The 26,610-nt window shown below is 42.0% G+C and overlaps 1 protein-coding gene across 5 annotated transcripts in view; it reads left to right on the top strand.

Moving 5' to 3' along the window:
- The window catches only part of ctnnd2a (catenin (cadherin-associated protein), delta 2a), a 243,488-nt gene that overhangs the window by 97,315 nt on the left and 119,563 nt on the right, over positions 1 to 26,610 (top strand). For all 5 annotated transcript variants that reach the window (XM_028963713.1, XM_028963707.1, XM_028963722.1 and 2 more), the window contains 5 exons: positions 4,293 to 4,327; positions 5,388 to 5,504; positions 8,305 to 8,504; positions 11,644 to 12,187; positions 16,334 to 16,525. In XM_028963713.1, the coding sequence (XP_028819546.1) occupies positions 4,293 to 4,327; positions 5,388 to 5,504; positions 8,305 to 8,504; positions 11,644 to 12,187; positions 16,334 to 16,525 (1,088 nt within the window). The remainder of the gene's footprint in view (positions 1 to 4,292; positions 4,328 to 5,387; positions 5,505 to 8,304; positions 8,505 to 11,643; positions 12,188 to 16,333; positions 16,526 to 26,610) is intronic.

Below are 26,610 nucleotides of genomic sequence, written 5' to 3' on the forward strand. Positions count from 1 at the left end.
CCTGGGTCTTCTGGTTCATAGGCGAGTGTGTTAACCACTAGGCTACTACCACCCTATATTAAGCCCTATGTGTGCTTCCAAATTGTTTGCTTTGCCCTGCACCATCGTTGTGTGCACGCTTGCATTATGTATGTGGTGGTTGTGTTCGTGTAACAGGTTGCAATTAAAAGCTTTGTCACAGGTATGTGGGCAGCTCAATCAACCTGATGCCTGGCTGGCTTGTTCTGCTGCTGTTCTGCCTGATTGCGCCCATCTTGCTGGGAACAGAAGGTGCACAACGGGATTTAGATTTTTGCCCACTGTGCGCATTCTGCATGCGGCAAGTTTAGGGGCAAAAGTAGCATTTTTTTGTAGAACGTGTCTGAGCTGTACAGCTGAGCCTGACTTTTTTTTTTCGGGATGCTCCGGTTCCACTGTCCAGTACATTGTTCGTGTTCCTGATGCTCTTATTGTGTTCACTTGTTGTCCTGTATATAAGGGTAATTGTTTCTAGTCCTCGTCCAGTCATTGTCTTTTACCATGTTCTGTGTGTAGATGTCCATGTGCCTTGTTATTAAAACCCCACTTTTGAGCTGAGAGATTGCGTCCTTTCTTCCATGCCCTGAAGGATTCCTGAAACAATGACTGGACCGTTTTTGGACACAGCCGACTCAGCCCCGAGACCAGTGTCATGTTTTGACTTGTCACTTTTTCCCCTGTAGCACATCGCCAGTGTCCTCGCACACCCTTCTTTCCTTCTCTGATGGCTCCCTGACAACCTTTTATGTGGCAACAGATTTTGTTTAAAAATATCTACAATATAACGTCTCTGGATAAATCATACATGAAAATAATGAGTATTTTTGTTTAATTATATTGATGAAGATTTAACACAGACGTTAACACTGAGCTCTACTGTGAATGTTTAGGACTATCTATAGGACTCCGTTCACAGTTGAGAGCAGCACGATCATGGAAAGCTGCTTCAGAGTGGCAGACAAGGAGCATTTGCACCACGCGACTGAAGATAAATTTGTCTAATTTGTGCTTGAGGGCTGTTTCACTAAATAAAATGACCCAAAAAGGCCCTCCATAAATAACAAGCAGGGGAAGCATCTGCAGAAGCACTTTTAATGTTTCACAAATCACCCAGTGCTGTGCTGTGTAAATGAATGTAAATCTGACCACAGGGTTATCTGTTGGTGCACTTGCTATCATTCAGTCTCATAAACGCCTGGGATGGCTCAGCTCTGTATTTCTCACGAAAAAGAATTGCAGCTTCCCTGTCCTGCCTGATGAATTATTTCCTTGAACGAAGTCTGTTTTGTACACACAAGGCAGAATTTGACATGAGATATGGTAGTAGCCTAGTGGATAACACACTCGCCTATGAACCAGAAGACCCAGGTTCAAAGTCGCTCTGGATAAGGGCGTCTGATAAATGCAATAAATGTAAATATTGCATGTAACTTGTTGCTTTACCGCAAACTCAGTGTTGTTACACTGCATAGAAAATGAACGTGTGCTTTTTTAAATGAACTGAAAAATAACACAATGAACACCAGTAACCAGTAAAACCACGAATCATGACATCTAAAGATAAATGAATAAAGCCTTCATTATAACTTTTCAGAAAGTTTTGTTTATATACAGTATAAGTGTCAGGATTGCCTGCAGCTGGGCTCCACACCGGAACCCAATCCTGACGCCCCATAAATGCCGGAAGTTTCCGCCCGTTCGGGGTCGCTGGCATTCTGTCACGTCTACGTACTTACGGGGGAAGGAAGCGCAGAGGTCTGACATGCTGGGAAGGGGTTTTATTAATACAAACAATAAAGAAATACAAATAAACAGCGGCGCGGTGGCCGAAAACGACTTAACTTAAATAACGAACTGAAACTAACCCGTAGGCGTGTGGCGATTGCCAGAACTCAAAACGCATGAAACAAAACTAGGTCAAGTTCGTGCAGTGAGTTCACGAAAATGCCAGCGACCCCGAACGGGCGGAAACTTCCGGCATTTATGGGGCGTCAGGATTGGGTTCCGGTGTGGAGCCCAGCTGCAGGCAATCCTGACAATAAGTGGGACACGGTTTTGTTGTTGTACATAGCTAAATAAATGAATATTAGTTAGCATTACTGTTGTTTAGCCTTGTTTTTATCCCATTATTTATCCCACAACCTCACAGAATACAGATTTGCATGCTCTCTCTCTGCCTGCTTTGGAAAATCTGGTTCTTGGTTAACAGCCTGCTACCTAATAGTTTGGCACTGAGTAGTAAGGACAATGTTTGGATGTTCAATGGTATAATGGTTGTATACACCATAACTATTTTACACACACACACACACACACACACACACACACACACATATATATATATATATATATATATATATATTAGTTTTGTTTTGTTTTCTGGAGAAAAATAAAGAGATTCATGTTGGAGACTGCTTTGCACACTGTTGTCTTTCTTTGCCAGCTAGATGTGTTATACTGCTGAATAGTAATGTAGTATTAGTATTCAGACGTAGGGCATGTTTTTGCTGAGTAGAGGAAAGACCTCACCAAATTTCCTATCCTGGCCAAACACAAACACAGACTCCTGGGTGTCTTCAAGGCTGTGCCGCCATGTTTGACGCTACATCTGGGCTCTGTGGAGAACCGGTGATAAATAGGCCCAGCGGGTGAAAGCGCTGAGCCCTATTAACATGTTGTGTTCTGTCTGCACCTGTAATTTGTCAGCTCGCCTTTCTTGTGAGACAGTCCCCCCTGACAGAACACAGAGGGGGATTGTGGGTAAATAGTCACATGTCGTGTTTCAAGGGATTGTTACATGTCCCAAAAATGTGCCTTTTGCTTAAACTGTGAGACTGTGAAGACTATGAGAACCATATTCCGGACTGACCTAGGACACCTGTTTGTAGATTGGACAATTTTAAGGCCTATTCAGTGTCTGCTCACTGAAGCACAGCAAAGGTTGATGTGAACTCCCTACTTTTACACAGCATCTGCTAAAATGGCTGCAAATTTTATGGTTTGTTACAGTTGTTTGAGATGAAGCCCATAATTACACATTTCAGAAGTGGACAAAATTGTTGGTACCCTTCAGTCAATGAAAGAAAAACTCACAATGGTAAAGAAATAACTTTAATCTGACAAAAGTAATATTAAATAACAATTCTATGAATGTTAACCAATGAAAGTAAGACATTTGACCATGCTTCAATGAAATTATTTTAAAAATAAACAGGCCTGGACAAAAGTGATGTACCCCTAGAAAAAACTAAAAATAATGTGACTAAAGGGACATGTTAATTCCAGGTGTGTCCCCTAATTAGCATCACAGGTGTCTACAATCTTGGAATCAGTCAGTGGGCCTATAGGAGGAAAATTGGTGACAAATAAAAGGGACAGATAAGCTGAATGGTAACAAACGGCCAAGAAAGATTTCTAAGGAGATCCAAGGTGAAACTCACGCTCAAGGAACATCAGCGTCAAATTGCACCATCCGTTGTTGTTTGAGCCAAAGTGGACTAAATGGTAGACAACCAAGGAGGACTCCATTGTTGAAAACAAATCATAAAAAAGCCAAACTGGAATATGCCAAAGTATGGGAGAATGTCCTATGGACAGATGAGTCAAAAATGTAACTTTTTGCCAAGACACAGATAGGAACATGAAGCATATCAAGAAAAGAACACTTACTGTGAAACATAGAGGAGGCTCTGTTATGGGTCTTGCAACAGGACAATGACCCAAAACACACAGCAAGTTAAATGAATGGCTTAGAGGAAAACATTGGTCTATTCTAAAGTGGCCTTCTATGAGCCCTGACCTCAATCGTACTGAGCATCTTTGGAAGGAGCTGAAACATGTTGTCTGGAAAAAGCAGCAGAAGTTGACAGTTTACAGGTATTTTGACAGTTCATTGACAGTTGACAGTTACAGGAATCATTTGATTGCAGTGATTGCCTCAAAAGGTTGCGCAACAAAATATTAAACTAGGGGTACCATCATTTTTGTCCAGGCCTGTTCCATGAGTTTCTTTTTAAAAATAATTCCATTGAAGCATGGTTTGAAAACAGTGTCTGACTTTCATTGGTTAACATTCATAGAATTTTTATTCATTATTACTTTTGTCAGATTGAAGTTATTTCTGTGACCATTTCTTTTGAGTTTCTTGTGAGTTTCTTACCTTATCAAGATCATTGTGTGTGTCTGTCTGACCCCAGGACAGGGTCATGATAGTCAGCTGGTCTTATTTACATTGGTGTTAATGCTATATATTTTTTTCTCTTTGTTATGTGCAGTTCAGCAGATGAGCAGTTTCGCTGGAATACTCAAGGTAAACGCCATAACGTCATAAGTTCATTGACTGTCAGTACAATATTTCATTTAACTTAGACCTGCAGGTCACAACAAAGCCTCATATTGTTGTTTTTACTTTCAACACTGTATGTAGAGGATATATCTGTCTCCCAAAATTAGGGAGATTGCCATTTTTAGTGTGACTTTGTGGCGATGGTCTGCCATGGCTGGGATATCATACATAGACACTGTATAGAATGTGATTCATTGAATGGGTTTCATTGAGAGAGTAGCCCAACATCTGTGTAGCTCTATAGGACACAGTTGAGGGTTTGACTTAAGGGACAAGTGTATCTACATTGCATACCCTAGATTTATGTGCAAAAAACTTTGGGTGAACCTCTCAGAGGACGAGGACTCCCAGACTAATATTGAGGACCAAGCAAATAAAAAGTGTAATTGCATTATTCCATCTGGGAGGGGAGAAATAATAATGAGGTCATGGCTCTCATACAGAAACTTTAACTCTGAGCAGATATACTTAAGAATGAAGGCTTTTTCATGATTGGAAAAATAAAATATAGAGACCTAAGCAAAACTATTTAAACATTTTTTGACAATTCATTTATTGAATTGTTGTATTTCAAATTTAAAGTAAGACTAAAATTACTTACAATGTTTTATCATATGCGTTTTTTCAGTCACATGCCTAAAGCAAAACAAAGCACTGACTGCACACATACAAAAAAAACAAACCTAATTATTCTCACCTCTTTTTGTATCACAATCTTATATTTTATATAAAATTGGACCAACTTTTTTTTTAATAGCAGCTTGTGTTTCCCTCTTATTTTTTGTGCCACTCCTCTTTGTCAAAGGCTGAATCTCAGCTTAGTGCCCCCTGTCAGCTTTGCTGTTGGTGAAGCTAATCCAGTCTTAACTGGCTTGTTAAGAACTGATCCCCTGGCAACCTGGTTCTTGGGCTGCAATAGCTGCATAATGACGTAGAACTGAGCAAACCTCATGTGACGTTTCAGGACAAACTCTCATACTGGCCTTTGTCAGGTGAACCTCCTCCCTCTGTGTTTGGTTTGTAGATGGGCAGAAAGACATAGAGGATGAACTGAACACAGGTCTGGAACTGGTGGACTCGTGCATCCGATCCCTGCAGGAGTCTGGGATCCTAGACCACCAGGAATACGCTGCTGGTGAACGTAAGCATTCTTTTTTAATGGGGGGAGTTTTGACTAATGAGTTCCCAAGAAATGTGTGTTTTGTGTACTTGGAAATGTTTTAAATATGTTCAGGAAAAAAAATAATAAAACTTCATTTTCTTGACCTTGAGAATATGAATGGACTCCACATACGCAAAAGCTGGAGCATTGCTCTGCAGATTCACTTGAATCTGTGATCACCTTCACAATCTAACATTGAAAACATTAGTTTTTACTACCTCATATTGATTTCTACTACTTCATGTTGTGTAAAATAGTACAAGAATAGTACAAACACTCTACACACAAAAGCACTGTATTAAAACACAAACCTTAAATATTGTGTGTAAAAAACGTACCAATGTTACAGAGAAAACCAACAATAAGAGAAAGGAGAAAAGATAGAAAAAAGACAGAAAATAGGTAAATAGAAAAGACCCAGGGACTAATGGGAATATTCCCCTCAGCTCCCGATGGAAAAGAAAATGGACGTGCAGAGACCACAAGAGAAATTCCTTTTATACATTTGACACCCAGGAAGTTGCCACAGACCAATCAGAATTTGTTGTTTCTGTCCTGTCACGCCCCCGGTGTCTCCCGTCTGGGGCAGACAAAGAGAGCAGGCGATCCTGAAACTAATGGCTGGTGCTTCGGGGGAAGGCTGCTAAATGCTATAATGCTGGCTGACAAAGATATGGAGAACGAAGAGGTGATGGGCCTCTCGACAAGACAAAAGCTGCAGAAGTATCGTGGTCCTGCAGAATGGCCCATCTTACAGTTTAGAGAGGTTTGAAAAGTAGGGCCTTGTTTGAAAGGAAACAAAGTAAAAGTGTGTATTAGTGATGGCCTTGTCCTTTCAGTCTCCTTAAATGACATACACCCTAGTCAGAATATACCATAAGCTTGGACCAAGTTGGGTTTGAACCTAGGTCCTCTGGTTCATTGGCAAGTGTGTAAATCACTAGGCTTAAAAAAGCTAGTTCTGTGAATTTGAGAGAAAATGGGTGGGTTTGTAGACCACAAAATAATGAAGTAATTAACCTAGCCTTCCACACCTTAAATTGTGTGGAAATTAAAATGTTTTCTTCCACTCCAAGGAACAATACCGCTCAGTGCTCCAGTAAAAATGGAAAAATGACTTCCAAATGAAATATTGAATACTCTCGGGATGTAGTACAAGTCATTGGTCAAGCACTAACCTTGCCTGCGATATGCCACACTGAGCTGCCTGGGTGTGACTGCTCCCTTTAAGTAGGTTACAGGGCCGACCGCCAATGGTGTTTTACTGGGAGTGTGGTGAGATTCGTAGGGTTTCGCTAAGTCGTTAATATTTTATCTTTGGCCCAATAATATGATATTGTATATATAGCTCTCCTGTCAGCCTAAATGCCAAACCATTCGCGCAGAGTTGCAGAGCTCGGTCATGAAAAAAACATGAGAAAACGGGAGGCTGTTGACCACAAGGCCTGAGATCTCGTGCTCCGCTGCTATAAAAAGCCTATGAACATCTAACTGCTGGCAGGGCATCAATGCGTTGGACCCGGCAACATGTTTGATTGCACTTTTTTTGCACCCCCGCAGTGTGCATGCACTTCAACTTTCATGCACGGAGTGTGGTTACTGTCGTCACATTATCATACATGCTTCCTTGATTTAGGCCATGCCAGAAGGACAATTTGGTGAATTCTGTGGACGATATATTGGACTAACGCTTTAGCGAGTCTCACGCCTCTGTATGGTTATTTCAGGCATTTTGGGTTGATGTGATATTTGGTGCAGGTTATATATATGGTGAGGAAGAAAGACCAGTGTCTGACAGTCAACACTAATTCCCTTTTATTCACTGTGACCAACCTTCTCTGTTGAGATATTTCTGTTTCAACATTGCAGCAGTGTTTAAGGCCATTTGTTGAATTGTTACCTTATCTTAATTAAGTCTTATAATAGAAATGTTTGCCCTCTAATTATCATTAGTAGTATTAAATTAGTATAGTGTATGAAAGTTCCATTGCAACATGAGGATTTCAAATCTAAAGATCAATTATGATTATATTTAGTTCATTAACATTGAATTGCCTGCTTTGTAGGTTGAGGAATGTTTCCCTGGATGTTTCTGGAGGGGTTGAAAGTTCATCTATGCATGTTCAAGTTCAAGATGAATCAGTCAGGATCCAGTGTTCTAGAACAGCAACAGCAGAGTTCTGATGCAGCACAGTATTCTAAATGGCTGTGCTGTAACAGAAATAATGATTCTTGATTGTGGGCATCACTGTGGCTATGAGAACTGTGCCCCTTGATTCCGTGTTGCTCCTGCTCATGTGCTCCCAAAGCCTTTTTCTTTAGGCCAAATGTGCCATGAGGTGAACAAGGTTGATTGTTGCCTTCACTTCTACCCTTTCTGACACTGACACACTTTTGGCTGAAGGATGCATCAGGTTTGATGGCGGCTCTCGACAAATTAACACGCGCTGATGCAATCAGCACTCGGCCTTCCTAATGGGAGAGCGACCCGGCCCTGATTACCTTGCTGGCTGGCCCCGTTTTGACAGCTCATAGCATGTGTGTTCAGCAACTCTCCTCCTTCCAACCCACTCCCTCCCTCCCTCCCTCCCTCCTACATCCCTATCGTTTCCTTGCTCTGCTCCCTCGCGCTGTCTTTATCTCCCGGTGTCTCTGTTTCCCTCTGCCTCTCCCGCTCTCCCGTTCTTCCTCTCCCCACCCCTCCTCATAAATTATGTATGCCGTTTCTGCTTCGCTGAGGGGTGCCTCACTGCCTGCTCCAAATTGCTTTCAAACGCAGGACCGAGCCTCCTCTCCCAGAGCTCGCTGCAGCCCAACGCCAACCCGGAGGCTTCCCTCCAGTACTCCGCCAGCTACCACAGCAGCCAGACCCTTGCGCTGAGTGACGCGTCGTCGGCCGGCCCCCCGCCGCAGCAGCAGCTGCCCCAGCCTCCGGCGCGCAGCGGCCAGGTCGGCGGAGCCATTCACAGCTACAACCAGGTGGGTGCCAGACAGAACCCAGGCTTCTTCTCCGTAGTGCAGCAGCAGCGGTAGAGGGAAGAGAGATACGCCCTCCGCTATTGGTTTCACCGCACAGCGATGCTTCGCTCTGTGTGTATGTGTGTGTGTGTGATTTTAATTGCATTGTCGAGGCTAGGGTCGTCATATTGAACGTTGCGTCAGTGTGGTATTTCTCAATTAGTCATAAGCTATTTTTTTTCCGTTAAATGTGCTGCAACGAGCCAACTTTGTTGTTTTAATTGAGCCAGGCTCTGCATACCTGCCACAAGCTACCAACCTTCATTAAAAGATGATCCAGCACATCCTGCATCACTAAGTCTGGTTACAATTAATACAGATCGTATTCGTGAAGTGGCTTTCACTGTTTTCAAATATGAAAAGACACACACTATCTCACACACACACACACACACACACACACGTCTTTGGCGATGCTTACAGCTGTCACTTTCCCACCATATGTAGTCCTATGTTGAAGGATTTCAGGTGTCCACATTGCTCTTTTGCTCTACAAAGACTCTTTTTTCCATGACAGGACTGATTTAATAGGACAGTGTTTTGTGGGAAACCTCTCAGCTTCCTCACAGTTCCTGCTTTCATCCCTCCTGCTGCATATACGCATCTGCAGCGGGGACACGGCTGTGACGTCTCTCCACGTCAGGGCCGACTCTGTGGAGCCTCGCCACTTCAGGGCAGGTTTATGTAACACGGTGCATCAGCGAGGGGGCTCTTATGGCAGCAGTATTTATAACAGCATGGACCCCTTGTTCCCTAAATAATTTATCCACATCTGGCACCTGCAACAGTTTCCCACTCGCAGATGCATCTCCTGAGTGCCGGAGGGGGAAGAAGCAGCTTTCGCCTGTCCGGCTGAAAACAGAATTTGGCAGGTGTGCTGAATCTAGACTCTCATTGGTGCGGGCCGGCCTGCTGTAATGTGAAGCAGACATAAGATCAGCTTTACATATATAATGCATGTCCGGAAAATGGTCATGGTTCTTATATTATATATATTTATGCTTATATATCTATGCTGAAAATGATAACAACTGTAGACTTTGACTTAACCACTTTCAGTCTCATTTTGCTGTTGTAAGAGAGTCACCGTTTTGCATTGGTCATAACAAATTGAGTGTCCCTCAATTCGGGGAAAACATATTTTTAAGGCTGCATTTGAAGAGCGGATGCGTCACAATCCAGAAGCTACTTCGCATGAAGCCCAGAAATGCGTGCTTCCTTCATGTTTCCAAGAAGTGGAAGTGTTTTCATTGGGCTCAGGGGCAGTGGTGGCCTAGCGGGTAAGGATGCGGAATCAGAAGATCGCCAGTTCGAATCCCGAACCACCGTGGTGCCAATGTGCAAAGCACCGTCCCCACACACCCAGTCCAAGATTCAGTGCACACATGTGACAACATGAGGCAAATAAGAAGGTACTACATTATCTAGAGTCTTGGCTGTCACATTTAACAACACTCAGTAACTGAAGACTTCCAAGGAGGTGATTGACCAAAGCCTTCATAGACCATGTCCTCTGGATCCAGGGCAGTTTTCAGAACTGGATGATATTACCCTAGTCAGTGAAAATGTAATTATCAATCCTATAATCCACCAAGACAAACTTTTATGGGAGAAATTATTCAAATTGTGTTAAACAAGAATCATTTAAGAAGATATAGTGCTAATATCTATATTTATATTATATTTCCCAATCATAGGGGTTGGTGTTATATGCAGTCATGTTCAATTCGTATCCATTTCTGTAAATGTTCTTTGTTTCATTCGCACTGAGACATGAAAGTCTTGTTCATGGGTTTTAAGCTGGAGAGGAAATCTTAAGCCGTAAAAATAAGTGTTTAACTCGCTGTCCTGGAGAATTTGTATCCACTCATTCCACTCCCATACTCTTCCATACCCACACTGCTTACAAATTCATGTTCAGACAGCGCTGCTGTGAGCTTAGTAACTTGTCAGGTCTCGTTTGAGAGGTCAGGCTAACTAGATGTGATATCACCAAAGCAGGCCAACAATGCTCATGAAAAAACCATGTAAGTTCGAAAGAAAAAGAAAAAAGCCTTATAATAGTGAATGCAGGGTTTAAAAATAACTTAATACGTTCTGGAGTAAAATTAATCAGGTTTCATGGCTTGTACAAATGAGTAACAGTGGAACCAATTCCTTACTGTAATCACCCAGCATCATTGTGGTGATTATGCGAAATAAGACTGAACGGAGAAAGGCTAATTTATTCTAGTGCCAGATCGCTACAATACTGGCTCCAGGCCAGGATTGTAGCCCAGGCGCGTGCGAGTGGACACTCTTTCAATGCGTGCATTGCTATTGCTTCCAACATAAACCTCACCATATGCTTATCTGTGTATCTATAACAGGTTGTCCATTTATTGTCACTATTCCAGTCAAATGTCATGTTGTAGCATCAGCCAAGAAAGAACACAAACAAAGTTAGTTTCCCTTTTAACGATAGATGGGACCCCTCTGCTGCCCTTGACTTTACATGTCCTGTACAGTTCAGTAAAGTTAATTAGCGATCAAACACGTAACATATATGAAACACATACTGTATTGGTGGGTAAGAGGTTCTGTAGGATTCGTATATGCAGTTGGTATATATTAGTTCCAACTTCAAATGATATCATCACAGAGGGCTTGACTTGCCAGGGATTTGCACTCTCTTGGTTTTACTTTGACCATCTAGCATGTTTTAAGTCGTACTTTCCGCTGTCCACCAAGTTTCTGGAGCACAGTGCTTATGTTGTCACAACGTCCCTGCATCCCCAAACTAGCAAATTAGTTTTTAAATATTATTATATATCGATATTTATATACCAGTTATATATTAAAACTATTATTACACTTTTAAAAATAAATGAAAGATAATATTGTTTTTTGTGTGTTTTATTGTCAGTGGTGGCTGTGGATTCATTTACACTAATGTCATGTCACTAATTCAACTGGATTGACTCATATCAGTCAGACATGTATTCAACTTACTCAGAATCTCCAGTTGAAATGTGTTCAGTAGTATGGTTGTGGAGCTCATGTGGGATGGAATGACAAGTGAAGAGTTACCTCTTGTGGCTGTTTGTGTGTCTGACTGCAGGTTACTTCAAGCCGTGCAGCTCAGGCAGCAGCTGCAGAGTCGGCACAGTCACGGGAGTCTGGCACTCAGAGCCATGGTAGTGCCTTCCACCTGCCTGACAGCCACACTCCGCCCACGGGCGTGTTCTACTCGAGCTCCACCCTGCCATCACAGCGCGTGAGCTCTGGCTCGCCGCTGTCCATGCAGGCCGTGGGCTCTCCGACCAAGCTGCAGCGCCTGGGCTCGTCCTCCGAGGGGCCCGGCTACGCCTCCACCACACAGCGCACAGCCTCCTCCTCTTCCTCGCCCAAGCAGTCCCCGGGTCGACTGGCAAAGTCTTACAGCTCCAGCTCGCCCATCAACGTCGCCCATCACTCGTCTCCGCTGCGGATTGCTTCTCCGCCCAGCAACTCTAACTCCTCACCCATCCACCAGTTAAGCTCCAGCGTTGGCAACTACGCCACCCTCTCTCCTACCAAGCGCCTGGTGCACTCTTCTGACCAGTACAAGGTCTCCCACGACCTCTACGCCACTGCCACACTACAGAGACCTGGCAGCCTTGCTGGTGAGTGCCAACGGCAGGATTTTTACTCTGCATCTGTCAGTTATAGCTGGGAACCAGGAAGATGCACATCGTTCTACACTGATCAAACCGGGGCGGTGCTGGGGCAGTGGTGGCCTAGCGGTTCAGGAAGCGGCCCCGTAATCAGAAGGTTGCCGGTTCGAATCCCGATCCGCCAAGGTGCCACTGAGGTGCTACCGAGCAAAGCACCGTCCCCACACACTGCTCCCCGGGTGCCTGTTATGGCTGCCCACTGCTCACTCAAGGTGATGGGTTAAATGCAGAGGACAAATTTCACTGTGTGCACCGTGTGCTGTGCTGCTGTGTATCACATGTGACAATCACTTCACTTTAAACATTGTTACACAGCTGAGTAGCAGCACATCAGCATTTTTTTATTATAGTCATTTTAACACACCTAGCCAGCAATGCCTTAATAACTTGATGATGGTTGCTATTGGCAACCTGTTTGTTGTTTCTCAGTGGCTGCATCTTACATCCTAATACTATGTCTAAATTACTTGAAATTAAATCCACTATATATGGTTTATGTAGGACTTACATTGGGATTTAATTTGTCAACTGGACTGAAGACCATGTCTCTGTGTTTTTAATGAATTATTATGCCTCATGGCTTGTTAAGGTGAAATTGTTTGTGTCCCGTGATCCTTATTGCAAATAAGCACTCTTCTAAATATATCCCCTCCTTAGATCTGCTTGTTTGTAAGTGATTTAGGTTTGATACATCTCAGGTATGGAAGTGGAGTAATGAACATGAAAGCATCTTTTTATTTGAATTATGCTAATACTCAGGAGTCTAGCGGTAAACAAATACATTATGGCTATACCTAGCTGCTTCGTACAACGATTTCAAATGCCTTTTTTCTATTTTTTTCATAACAGGATGTTTGAATAAGAGTCTGTAGAGACCTGCGTTCCTTTTTGCTTTTCTTTTTCATTTCTCCCCACTGTTCTTAATGTCTTGGGAACCCGGTTCCTTTTTGCTGTGTACAGTCTTGAGACAAGACCACATCCTTTTGAAAGAGTTCAGCACTTTGATGTATACACTGATTAGTCTCGACAATACTCGCCTAGACTTCAAAGTAGCCCAGAATCGCAATGAGTTGCATGGCTGGGGTACAGTACAATGTAATGCACTGTTTCAATTAGCAAGGTTTTTCTAAACTGCACTTTTTCTGCTCTAAACAATCTTTCTATATTTAGCATCTGAATTTTCTGTCTGACTACTGTGCTTTGTTCATACATTATAATTATAGTTTTATACATTATAATTTTTTTTTATTATAAATGTAACCGTATTTAGTAGTGCATATCCAAAAGAGTGAAAAGGGACATTTGATTTCATAATTCAAACAGGTAAAAAATATATATTTTTATATTCTGGATTTATATTCTGGAAGATCTCTGATCTTCATGAGCATTTTAGTGTAAATGAGTTGTTTGCAAGTGAAAATTTTAAGTTTCATTAAATTCAAAGAAACACAAAGGTAACATGCCCCCAACAGTGTACAGAATACAAGTCTGTTGATGAAGATGACACTTGTGCAGGCCATACTTAAACATATAAAGAAACAAGGTAGAACTGAACTGAAAACATGTATAAAGAACAGCAGAACAGTGCTCAGTGCTCATAAATTAAAACATATTTCTTTTTACATGTAATGAAAGCATAACCCTCTCCCGATCAGTGTTAGTGTTTAGGATGTCTCCTCCTATGTCTCTCCTCCCATGTCTCAGCTAGATGTCTCTATAGATGAATTGGTGATGCCTGAATAAGAAATTGGATGGGTCGAGTTTTTAAACAGTACGTTGCTCTATACAAGCTCGGAAAAAAAGCCAACTTCAGCTTCACCTGGGCCGAGCATTACTGAACATGACAAGTAAATGAAAAAAGGAAAAGAATTTTCAGTCAGTGCTGCACAGTGACAGGTTGGAAGCCAAGCAAAAACCACAGCAATCCTCCAAGACCCTCGGCATGTCCTCCTTGGCACGTCACATTGATTTCAAAGGACACGAGCTGCTGACTTACACCTCAGCACAGTGACAGCCTGCCCAGCCAAGGCCCTGTGGAAACCCTCGCCTTAAAGCCCACTGGCCAGGAGAATGGGGAAAGAGGAGGGTCCCTGTGCCAGTGTGGGGACGAGACCCACGGTTGATTGTGTTTGAAAGCAATTATGGAGTGAAGTGCATTCAGGGCAGGTTTTCAGTTTCCAGAGGATTTGCTGCATTAAGTCTCCTTGACGTTGGTGATGGAGAGCCCAGGGCTTCTCCTTGCCAGGGCCAACTGATGTGTGTCATTAAATCCCCAGGACTTTTTTTTTTTTTTTTGGTTTATTTAACTGCTAAACATCAAATGGCTTTCACTGAATGTGGTGTGCAAGCCCAAACAGTGCATGAACTACAATAAAACCTCTTCTTATATTATTATTATATTTATTTTTTTCCATCACAGTGACACATGCAAAGAGTTGAACAGAAGCACTCGAAATGGCTCCATAAATCTTCATTGGCAGCCATTTTCATCTGGGATGATTTAGAACATTTTTCAACGAACATATAAAGCTGTCAGACATCTGATGGTGATTTTCTACATTCTGAATTCTTACAGTGCATCGTCACATCAACGATATTCATTTAAATAAAATAAAGAAACGGAAAAGAAGAGAGAGAAGGAAAAAAAACATAACTTTTCTCCCCCAATCCTCAAGAGCAGGATCTTGAAAGTGTTTTTCTCCTGACTTATGCAAATGTCGCAACCTCAGATGACAGCTTAGGGAGTGATGGCAAACAAGTGCCTCCCTTACCTGCTTCCACTCTTTGTGTTGGAGGGGATTTAGAACATCTTTGTCAAGCCACTGTGTATAATAAGAGACTCCTCAGATGAAAGCGTTTGTCTGCACAGATGGGAATGTGCTGGCATTTTTTTTTTACCTCTTCTCAGCAGGATTCGTGCAGCCTTCCTGCTTTGGATGCAGTGTTTCATCATGAGATGGGCTGGCAGTAAAGTGTTATCCTGGAGAGCGTGGTCCTCAGAAGGGCGAGGAAGGCTGTTTAAGAATGCACAGGTGAAACAGGCCTGTCACTCCAGGTCCCCTAACCTCGGAAGAAGTGCTTAACTCACAAATTGGCTGTGAAAAGTCCGTCCTCCCGCTGTGAAAGTAGGCTTTGGGTCTGCCCTGAAATGTAAGCCCCGCAATCACCCCTCCGCAGCCACAGGAACCTGTCGTCAGGAAGGCTCGCTTTGTTTATTTACCTCTCTTGCGTGTGGCACACGCCTGGGACACTGGGAAGTGTTCTCCAGTTCCGAGCGCGGAAGAGCTTAGACTCCATTTGTGTTTTGGGCTTCTGCCTCAGAGATTCACCCTGTTGTCTGGCTGACACTGATACTGGTACAGCTGAGCGAAACACCCATCCAGCCTCCTATTGTCCCAAAATGCTGCTCAGTTCCACCACAGGGGGGGAGATCAGCATCAGAACACGGCAAGGAAAGAGGAAGTCGTCTGAGAGGCTTTCAGGTCACTGAAGCTGTTTACATGTTTGGCTATTTATGTCTTTTTAATGCTTGCTCTGGTGCCACCTCCCTTTAGGCACATATCAAGAGTAGTTTGAGATGTTTGATCTCACAAATTTTTTTTTATGGTCCCCAGCTTCAGGTTAAAACATGAAAATGTCTCCCGGCCACTTCTGTTTGTGTCTCCTGAGACATCTTACATACTCGTATTATTGGGAATGAGATATTGATTGCCCCATTTTCTGCCACTTTGGACTGTAATATCCTGCAGATATATAAATAAAGCAGGTCCGGCGTGGCATTATTTATGCTATCTCCATCATAACTTATGATATGTAAAATATGGATTTTATGTAATACTATGTTAATGTATTTTTCAGCATATTCATTATTAAAAAACTATTTAGTGAGAAATCACATTCAGTGTGTTTTTTTGTTGTTTTTTGTTGAAGGAATAGTACACCTACTATGTGTGATGAACAGCAAATCACTCTTAAAATGGCCAAAGTGTACACCTTGATTTAAAGACATGGAGGCTCTCTGCTACACCGAGTCTGAGATCTCTCCTACACTGAGCAAGCCGAGATACTGACCCAAGGTCCATTTTAATTGTCCAGGTTCCAGGGGCTCCTACAGCAGTCAGCACAGCCACGTGGCCCCGGACCTGCGTCCCCTGCAGTCTCCAGAGCACCACATTGACCCCATATATGAGGACCGGGTCTATCAGAAGGGCACAATGAGGAGTCTGAGTCAGAGCCAGGCAGAGCCCCTGCCACCTGGACATACAGGAACCTACCGTACCAACACCGGTAAGAACCCTTTTGCCAGTCATTGTATGTGTTCAGCGGCAGACCACTCTAGGATTTTCACTAGAGTATCAGAGCCTTATCGTACCTTATCATGCTTTGTGGTTCAGGCACAGTGTGCAAAAGCCTGTTAGGAAATGATTATTTATGAAAGAATTCTCTGCTGTCATGCCTCATTATCTGGCAAAATGAATGGTTCTGATTAGCATTTGAGATAGAAGATCTCGTTAATATTTTAGGAAGTTTATCTATTGTGTTACATTTCACACATTGAGAGCCCTCTGAGGAATGCAGTAATTACAGCAAAAGGTTTATTGTTGCCACTGACCCTACACTAACAAATAGTAATACATTGCTGTACCGCATTTAGTACTGACCTGCGTTTGATTGGCTGAGAGGACCTCTGGGAGTTTTTATGTTCTCGTAAAGATCATTCTGCTGTCATTTACAGTCACAACAGAACAGCTGCTACCTGCTGCAAGTTGTTAATGAACGACTTCATTGGTTGTGGGAGGCAAATCTAAAGTCCTTCTTGCCTTTAAAGTCATTAATTGTGCTAATACAACTGAGGTCCCACTATACTGTGATATTGGAACTGCCTCTCATGCATCAGTGCTTAATTAGCATTCATCTACACGTTGCCTTCAAGAAAGGTATTGAGCAATTGGCATCATGTAACACAACACACAACCTGGCATATTATAAATGCTGTATTACTTTTTTAGTCATGTTTTGGTCATGCAGCAGTCAGAGGCTTGGATTTCACTGCAGCTAAGAGACACAGCTGATCAGGATTCTCTCCACTTTTCCTGAAGGCAAAATGTCATCCTCCCTCACCTACTCCAATAAAATCTATACAGTCACTTTTAATAGGGGTCGGAGGGGCTAATTTTTACTGCAGCTGTGATGGCGTGAACCCTCGCAACCTTTGTGAAGCCGAGCTTGTAAAGTGCCTTGGAGATTCTATTCCTTTTCAAAATTGTTGCCTTTACCTAATGGGTTGGTACTGTCAGTGGGCTGTGGAGAATAAGCTTGCTTTTAAGTGTGCTTAAAAAGTGTGCTTAGAATTGTATTCTGAAGAAGCCACAACAAAACAACGTGATCTCCTTTAAACTTGGTTTGTAAAACTTTTGAAGCTGGGCTATATGAGCTTGCTTCTTTTATATCTGATTAGGGACAGAGTTAGGGGGGTGATACACAGTATTCCCATGTACTAAAACTCTTAATATTTGGGGTTATTTAGGTACAGTTTTGCACATGCACTTTTTAATTAAAATTGCTGTGTTCAGATCAGTGGCAAATGCCCATTTATAACCATTTTGTGTGTATGTGGGAATTCAGTTTGTGTTAATGAGTCGCTGAAAAGTCAATGACACCCTAAAGAGAGCCTGATTTGGCTCTGCACCCTTCAATGTGTAAGTTTGATCCACTGGCCCTCCTGCAGAGGCTTCACCATGGCAACATTAAATTAAGTCGGTTCTAAAATATCATCACAGGCAGCATGGTTCGCTCCACTCCTCCGCTTTTCAGTCAGACCGTGTTCTTCTCTCTTTGTTTTTAGCCCACATACCTATTTGGCAGACGCAACACTGAGCACTTAACGTGAGACGCCATGTTCAGATGGAGAGGACGCGTCTGTCTGTCACCTGCTTTAGACGGGTTCTATGGGCCCAGCGAGAGCCGTGGATCACCTCCTGGGCAGAACGCCAACAGCCTGTTTGGAGAATGAGACTGAAAAATGCACTTATTTAAAGACAGATAAACCACCTTCATATACCACCTTCGTCAGTATTACATATATGTGCAACTTACTCTATTCCACATTTAAATACCGCTGCAGAACTAATTGCACTATTCACTTCATATATGTCTAACATATATGTATACATTAGAGGAGCTACTTTTAGTCTAATTGTAAATGTGTATAGTGATAATAAAAGGCATTCATTCATTCTTAAAAAAAAACCTGAATAAATTGACATGTTGATGGTATGGCCTAATTTCCAGTACAACTTTTACACTTGCCAGCAGACCAAAGGATCAGAGGCGAATTGGTGATCAGTGACAAAATCAGCACTTAATCACTGTTTGTGAACCTAGGAAGCCGAATTCTATACCAGAAAATAAGCATTGTTTTTCATTTTCCTTCAATTCTGACATAACGTTGTTTTGAGGTGGTACAGACTCATTTGTCCTAGTGATAGATCATTTGTAATTTGTGACCTCCCGTTATTGATCAGACCAGATCTGGCACTACTGCATGTGAGCATGCAGTAGTGTGAGGTACAGTAGTAGTACAGTCCCCCTTGTGTAGTGTGACCATGGCATCTCCATTTCCATCAGCATGTCCGAATGTCTTATGAAGAAACGGAATTACTTTTCTATTATTATTGCAATTGGCTTTGAAATATGTCAAGCTTCACTTCAGGCTTTGCTGAGTAATAAATTTAACATGTGGCCGTGCGTTACCACATGAGTTAACTTCAAAATATTTATTCACATATTTCATATAATATTTATATAAAAATACATTGATTTTTTTTCTCTTTTGGTTGAAGTGTGCCTCAAATGTGGGTATTTACAGTTACATTAAAGTAATAATAATACAAGTAAAACACTTCCAATAAGAAAAATAAATTCACTCAGGGGAATGATTTAAATTTTGCACAGATGTCTTTGTTACCACATGATTTTTAATAGTCAATAAAAAAAATAAGTGTGAAATATGTGAAATACAGTAAAATGTTGAATTCTGAAAACAATCATCATATGTATTACGTTGGCTTGTTGCACATCAAGATTTTTCCTGAAAAAGGATATTTATAGCACCACAAATTTCTATCCTTTACGCATTTCTTGTTTGTCAACGTCTACACTGCCACGTGAAGAAAGTGATACTAATCTCTTCCCAACAACTGTACAGGAAGGGACTAACAGTGTTTATCATAGAAATAATAATTACTAAAACATGAAGGTTTTCATTGGGATAAAAACTGTTGATATTTACCGCTCAACTCTAAGTACAACTTGGGTTGTACTCTTCTAATATTAAATGAAAATGAGCACATCCTGCATTAAATGGTTTAGGTAATCTATATTTGTTCCGTTTTTGACAGGGCTTTTGTTTGAAGCTGAGAGAAACAAGGGCTTTGTTTTCACTGGTTCTTATTGGATCCTTTTGCAGTTGGTCAATACTGGGGCAAATGCAAGTCAACCCCATATTTTAATAAGTGCTTTATGTGTAGAACATGCATGTAAGACAACAGCAACTATCCAGTTTGTAAATCACATTTGTTTCAAATTGTGCAGCACTAACTCCTGCTAGTCAACCAGACGTTTCTATAAATATGGCAAGGAATCCCTTGTATTACAATTGTCAGAGTTGCGGTGCTTTGAATTGGTTTCCAACCCCTCAGTAGTGTAAGAGACATTGGAGAATATTGTGAAATTGACAGCTCCTTTTTTTTATTTTTAACACGTTCTTTTGACTGCACAGCTCGAAAAACCCAATTCGTTTCCCAGAGTCTGTATTGGCATTAAAGACACATATGACGTGAGCCTCATTTTATCCCTTGGCACTATTATCAGACTTCAGGCTGAGTCATCAGGACTGCAGACAGAGCAGTGAGCTAATGATGGAGTCCTCCCAGAGGCTTCTCTAAGACCCCGTTCATAATACTATTCTCGCGCTTGTTTATCCAATAAGGGGGGCTCAGGGCCTGACACGCGGATTGCAGTGTTTCTCTGTTTATCCTCCTCTCTTTACACTTCCACCCCTTTTGACGGGGTCAGTAGCACTTCTCTGGAACAGAGCCCGGCTTTAGATCTTCCGTAACAGGAAGCTAGTGGGCTGAGAGGGCTGATTGGTGTAAAGTACCCAGGGCCTTGCTGAGTCAGTCCTTCTCCCTGAAACGTGTGCTTTAGCACCCGCCTGCTTTGACACTACATCACCCAGCTCAACCGAACACATTCTTGCATGTGCTGCCCGATCTAAAGACGCCGGTTAGATCATCTTTGCTCTCCTTGCTGTATTACTCCCCACATGTCTTTGTGTTTGACATTTTCTTGAAATACCATTTCAGTAATGCACTTCTTACTGTATCATACTGGGAACCGTCTTATAGGGTTGCTCACCCTGTATGTAATCTAAATGTTATGGTGGCCTTTGTCATGCAGAAATGTCGGACCGAACAATGTGAAGTGCCTGTATGGTAATTTAGTGTTATTAAGTGACATGCATGTATCAGATCCTCAAGTACATTTACATTTACAGCATTTATCAGACGCCCTTATCCAGAGACACTTACAATCAGTAGTTACAGGGACAGTCCCCCCCTGGAGCAACTTAGGGTTAAGTGTCTTGCTCAGGGACACAATGGTAGTAAGTGGGATTTGAACCTGGTTCTTCTGGTTCATAGGCGAGTGTGTTACCCACTAGGCTACTACCACCCTAGTACATGAAGTACATGAAGTGGATGCCAAAATTATTGTTGGTCACATCATCCATTACTCAGAACTGTAATTAAACACGTTTGGGGCTACCTGTGTGGTATGTATTTTTAATGTAAATCTAGCACCCTTAGGAACCCAGCATAGGAACCCATGCCAGATCTTTGTCTAACATGGTTTATGAGTCGCAGCTCGTAAAACAAACATCTGTTACCAACACTGGAACATCTGGATCATAGATTAAACTATTTCATTGCAGAGGCTAAATCATGTTTGTTTCAATTCATCCATAACAGCTCATTGATGGCTTTTAATGTTATGCCATGATATTGTCCCACAAGTGGGCTTATCAGCAGCACTTAACCTGCATGATAATGTTCATCCCGAGCACCTTAATTGTCCTTATCACATATTATTGCTAAAATACATGCTATCTGCAAACATCCCTGGCATCAAATCTACCCTCACTAAATCTGGAAAAAAAACTGCAAACTATTGCTAAATTCTTATATTGCTGCATAGCAAATGGCTGTGTATGTGTGTGTATTTGTCCCTATAGCACTCTGGTTTCCTCCCACCATCCAAAGGCATGCAGACTAGTCCATAGATGTGAGTGAATGGTGCATTTTATTTGTGTGTGTCCACGCCCTGCGCCCATTGTCCCAGGATGGGCTCCAACAGGACTAAGGGGTTATGGAAAGTGAATGAAAGTATAGCTGCTACAATTAATGATAGTTAACTGGCTAAAGTGATGTTGGACTGATAATAACAGCTAATTAAACTGCCTTATTTGAAATACGTTCTCTAATATTGTTATGTGAGGACATTACACTTCCGGCCACTGCATGGAATCAGACTTAAAGGGCCCTAATCATGCCCTGTTCATTGTTATATCTACTACCAAATAAGATCAGTTGTTTTTGGTATAAAAAAAAAGAAAAGAGGACAATAACCCGGATGTGCCACTCTTGTGAATATCAGCAAATGCAAATTCTGCCGCTGTCAATGAATTGTTATATCAAAGAACATTGCAGCCAAGAATACGTAACCCACACTTCCCTCTGTCATTCCAGATACTCTATTGTCGCTTTACTTTTGGAACTCTGTCACTGCAGCCTTGAAACTGTAACTCAATCAACTCAATTAAGTCTGTGTTCGCTGAGGACAAGGACACTGTCATACGCTGGGGGATTTTCCTGGAAAATATCATTTAAAAATAAAAAAGGGAAAACGGGCGAGGAAGGGGGGGGCGGATTAACCCAGCCCTGGAGGAAGTGCTGTCTTAGAGGATGACGGAACAGAGCGGCTTCCATCTCACATTGGCCCCATCTGAATGAGGGGGTGCCAAGGCGGAGTGTTTTTGGCATTTTTTTTTTTTCCCCGCAGGGCTGTTTCATCAAAGCCACCTTATAAGACACAAGGCTCATTCAAATAGAAGCTGTTTTGCATAAACCCATTAAGCCAATTCACTTTTATTGTAGAATCTGTTACATATGCTAAATAATAGGTTCTAACAGTCTAATAAGTACGTGTCCTCTGCAAAGTGAGAGTAAGAAAAGACCCTGATATTACTTCTGAAGTGAAGGAGCGCTCAGTTTAATCAATCTACATTCTTGTTGAGCTCTATCATAAGTTTAAAAAATTCTTAAAGAAAAGGCGTACAAAAGTGTAAAACTGGGGAGAATGGCTATAAACTCCGCTACCACATGTGAACAATCCTTTATACACCTGACCTACAGGAAGCTGTTGCAGACCAACCTGTTGTTTCTGATGCCAGTGTAACTAGGGTGGAAGCTAGAGAGGAGCAGCAACAAGAGAGAAAGAGGAAAAAGGGAACCTGACAGTTGGCGAAGGAATCAACGCAAAAGCTTAAGAAATGCTGACGTGAGCTACATAGACAAGAAGTCAGTGCCAGCCAGGGCAGTAAAACCCAAGGACTGCATGACTTGCAGCAATAAGTGCAACACAAATGTTGGAGAACACAAGAGAAGAAAAGAGGATCAAAGCAGAACACCTTAATTTACAACCTAACTGTACCTGATGCATTTTTTTCTTGAAGACATCTGAGAAAAGATGGTCAGTACAGCACAGGAGATGGCATATATGAAAGGCCTTCTTGGGAACAATTGGAAAACACGACTATAAGAAAAATAGATGAGATTTACACACAAAAGTGCATTGAGTGGAGTGAAAGAAAGCATGTACAGGAACATCTTCAACACCCCAATGAAGGATTGCTGTAACTCCCTTCTAGCTGGTCTACCTCAATGTACCATCCGACCTCTACAACTCATACAAAATGCAGCAGCACGACTGAACTTCAACCTTCCCAAATTCTCCCACACCACCCACTCTGCTACGTTCCCTCCACTGGCTCCCAGTAGCTGCACACATCAGATTCAAAATACCGATGCTGGCCTACAAAGCCAAACATGGAGTAGCACCATCCCACCTCACAGCCCTTATTACACCTCGCACTGCACCTCGTATACTCCGAGCCTCCAGTACTGCTCGCCTGGTCCTCCATCTCTGAAGGTAAAAGGAAGACGCTCATCTAGACTCTTCTCCGTCTTTGCCCCTCGGTGGTGGAATGAACTTCCCCTCGAGGTCAGAACAGCTCAGTCACTGAGTATTTTCAAACGTCAGCTCAAGACCTTCCTCTTTAGAGAATATTTAGATTAACTTGTAACCTTCTTATTGTCTGACTTATGTATAGAAACTACAACAGAGCAAATAAAAAGATTGTATTCATCGTTGGGGGTCCTAGTGAACCAGAACTGTGCTCTAAATCCTTGATGTGAGATTATGTAATATACTAACCAAAAAAAAGCAAACATTATTTGATATAGCCCAAAATCACAAGCAGTATGTCTCAATGGACCCCCTTCCAGGGTAGCAAGAGTGTGCAATGGCCATCGTTGCCCTTTTACTGTCTTAGCAGTACAGTGAATTTGAATTTGAATTCAACTGGGTTTACAATAGGGGTGTTGAAATGAATTTTATAATCACTCCATCGTGATGCAGACATGGATAATTCTGCGTTGATGCAGTGCAGATCATTATCAATTATATCATAATGATGTTGCTTGATGATTTTCTGGCAGAAGCCTAAAAATTATAGTCAAAATGTAGAGACTGCGGCTGCCTGATCTGTGCACAGGACCACTTCTATTAGAAAACATCATGTGAAGTAATGCAGAAAATTTAGGGGACGTATCAATAATCAAGGCATTTATAATTGTAATTAAATCTAATTGTGAGACCAGTGAAAAGGAGGTCATCTGGGCACCTGATTCAGTGGGCCTTAGAGAGAACAAACAGAACCTGCAGCAGCTGGTGGTGTTGTACTACCGGTCCAGTTTTCTCTGGAAAACCAGATTCATCAAACATACTTTGATTTCTCATGCAAAATACTAATTATGTTTCTTTCATTGGATTCTTCAAAATGGCCTCCATAACTGCCACAAACTAGGTGTGTCCAAAATTGTGTGTGTGTGTTTTTACGTGATCATATGGTTCTTCTGCAGTTTCTCACCTTCAAAGCACTAATAGCTTGTGGGGTTTTGGGTAAACCTCAATGGAGTGCCAGAGAGCAGATTGCTACAAGGATTTTCAGTTCATTTTGAAAATGAAGACAGAATACTTCATTCATGTTGGTTTTGTTAGAATTGATTATTGGGGTTATGCTCAGCAACCCCCCAGCTGGAGGGTTTAGTGGAGGACACTGTACTCTGCTGTCTCTCAAGTGACAGCCATTATTAACTCTCTCTATCAACCTCGTGAACGCTCAAACTTTTACAGGCACCTACAGAAATCCATTTAGTTTCCCTAAAGTCCATATAGGCTAATGCACTGTTTGGCCCATTTGCATTTAGCTCCGTATTTGTTTCATAAAATGATTTAAATTTCAGCATCTGCTCTGATTTATTTATCAGCTCTATCATCTTTGATTTGAAATGCTTTGTGTTGTATTCACTGTTAGGACCTCAGGGGTTGTGAGGAAAGTGGAGTTATGATGTAACAGGTTCAGATAACAAAGACTAAGACTATTACAAATGTTTTAGATGTTGTATTTATCACTTATGTGACAATTTATATTGTGATCATCTCCACTGTATATTTATCATAATAATAATAAGAGCTGCTGGATGGACTACAGCATCCACAAACATGATTAGAAATTTGTGGTGATGGATAGTGAGTAAGAATATCTGATTAAATTTAAAGATTTTACCAAGTTAAGTACCAAAGTACAATATGCGAGAAAGTGAAACAGTCAGGGGTTTGCAACGTGGTCTCACGCCTAAAGGCTGTGAGTTTAAATCCTGGCTCGGACCTGCATGCTGTCCCCATGTTATCGTAGGTTTTCCTCCGGGGTCTCTGAATAGTGTGAGTGTGTGCACCCTGCTGAGGGTTGGTGCCCTGACCTGCGTGAGTGGAACTAAGCATTTATGGAAAGTGAGTCAGTGGAACAACTATGTTTATACATTCATAGCTCTGTTTTTAATATACGTCAAATTATCATTGGATTTTACTTTAAAAGATGTCATAAATAAAAGCACGTAGCAGCAGTACACGAAGTGTACAAAGTAAAGAGTAAAAATGGCAGATTCTGAAAGCCTGCCCCTTCTCATCAGGTCAGAGAGCGGTCTCTCGTTTTCCAGGCTCTCGTCATAGTGCTGTAAATCAGTGTACTGAACGCGATAAAAGGCGTCTGTGTGGCAGGTTAATGTTGAGATGTGGATCGTGCTTCTGCACTGCTCAAGCATGGCTAATGACCAATTACACATTCATGCTGGACACATACTTACACATGATGGATGACGTCTGTAACTCACGCTGAGGGCCGCTCGCGGCCCGGGTGTCTGAGAGAGCAGCCTCAACAGCACTCTGATTCGCACAAATTGCCGCCTTGTGTTTTTCACATGTCAGGAACAGACATTTTACAACCAGACTGTGCTCTGGTGTACACACTCACATGCATAACATGCACTAAATTGTAACACGGCCATACGTGACAGGTGAAATAGGACTATAATTGCGAGATCAATTCAGCAGGTGAGCGGTATAATGAACTGAAATGAAAATATTGCTAACTAACTAAATAGCAGCATTTTTCATGATTTTTGTCACAATACTCAGACTTCAGACGATTAATTAAAAAAAAAAAAAGTGTAGTGATTGTCATATGTGATACACAGCAGCATAGCACACAGTGAAATTTGTCCGCTGCATTTAACCCATCACCCTCAGTGAGCAGTGGGCAGCCATGACAGGGGAGCAGTGTGTGGGGACGGTGCTTTGCTCAGTGGCACCTCAGTGGCACCTTGGCAGATCGGGATTCGAACCGGCAACCTTCTGATTATGGGGCCGCTTCCTTAACCGCTAGGCCACCACTGCCCTAGAGCTGCATTGGCCGGGATGCATTTGGCATTCAGTGATGGATGCATATAAAAACTGTAAGTAATTGATACAAAATATATGTATGTTATAATTTAAAACTGATTTAAGGTAGTAAAACAAAGTATTTAGGGCGTGCACACTTATGCAACAAGCTTATTGCAACTTTTTTCAATTAAAAGATGTAAAAAGCTTTGAAATTGGTTCTTTTTTTTAACCACAGAAACCAGCATTCTGGA

This window comes from Denticeps clupeoides, chromosome 2 (genome assembly GCF_900700375.1).
Source record: "Denticeps clupeoides chromosome 2, fDenClu1.1, whole genome shotgun sequence".
In the NCBI taxonomy this organism is placed as follows: domain Eukaryota; kingdom Metazoa; phylum Chordata; class Actinopteri; order Clupeiformes; family Denticipitidae; genus Denticeps; species Denticeps clupeoides.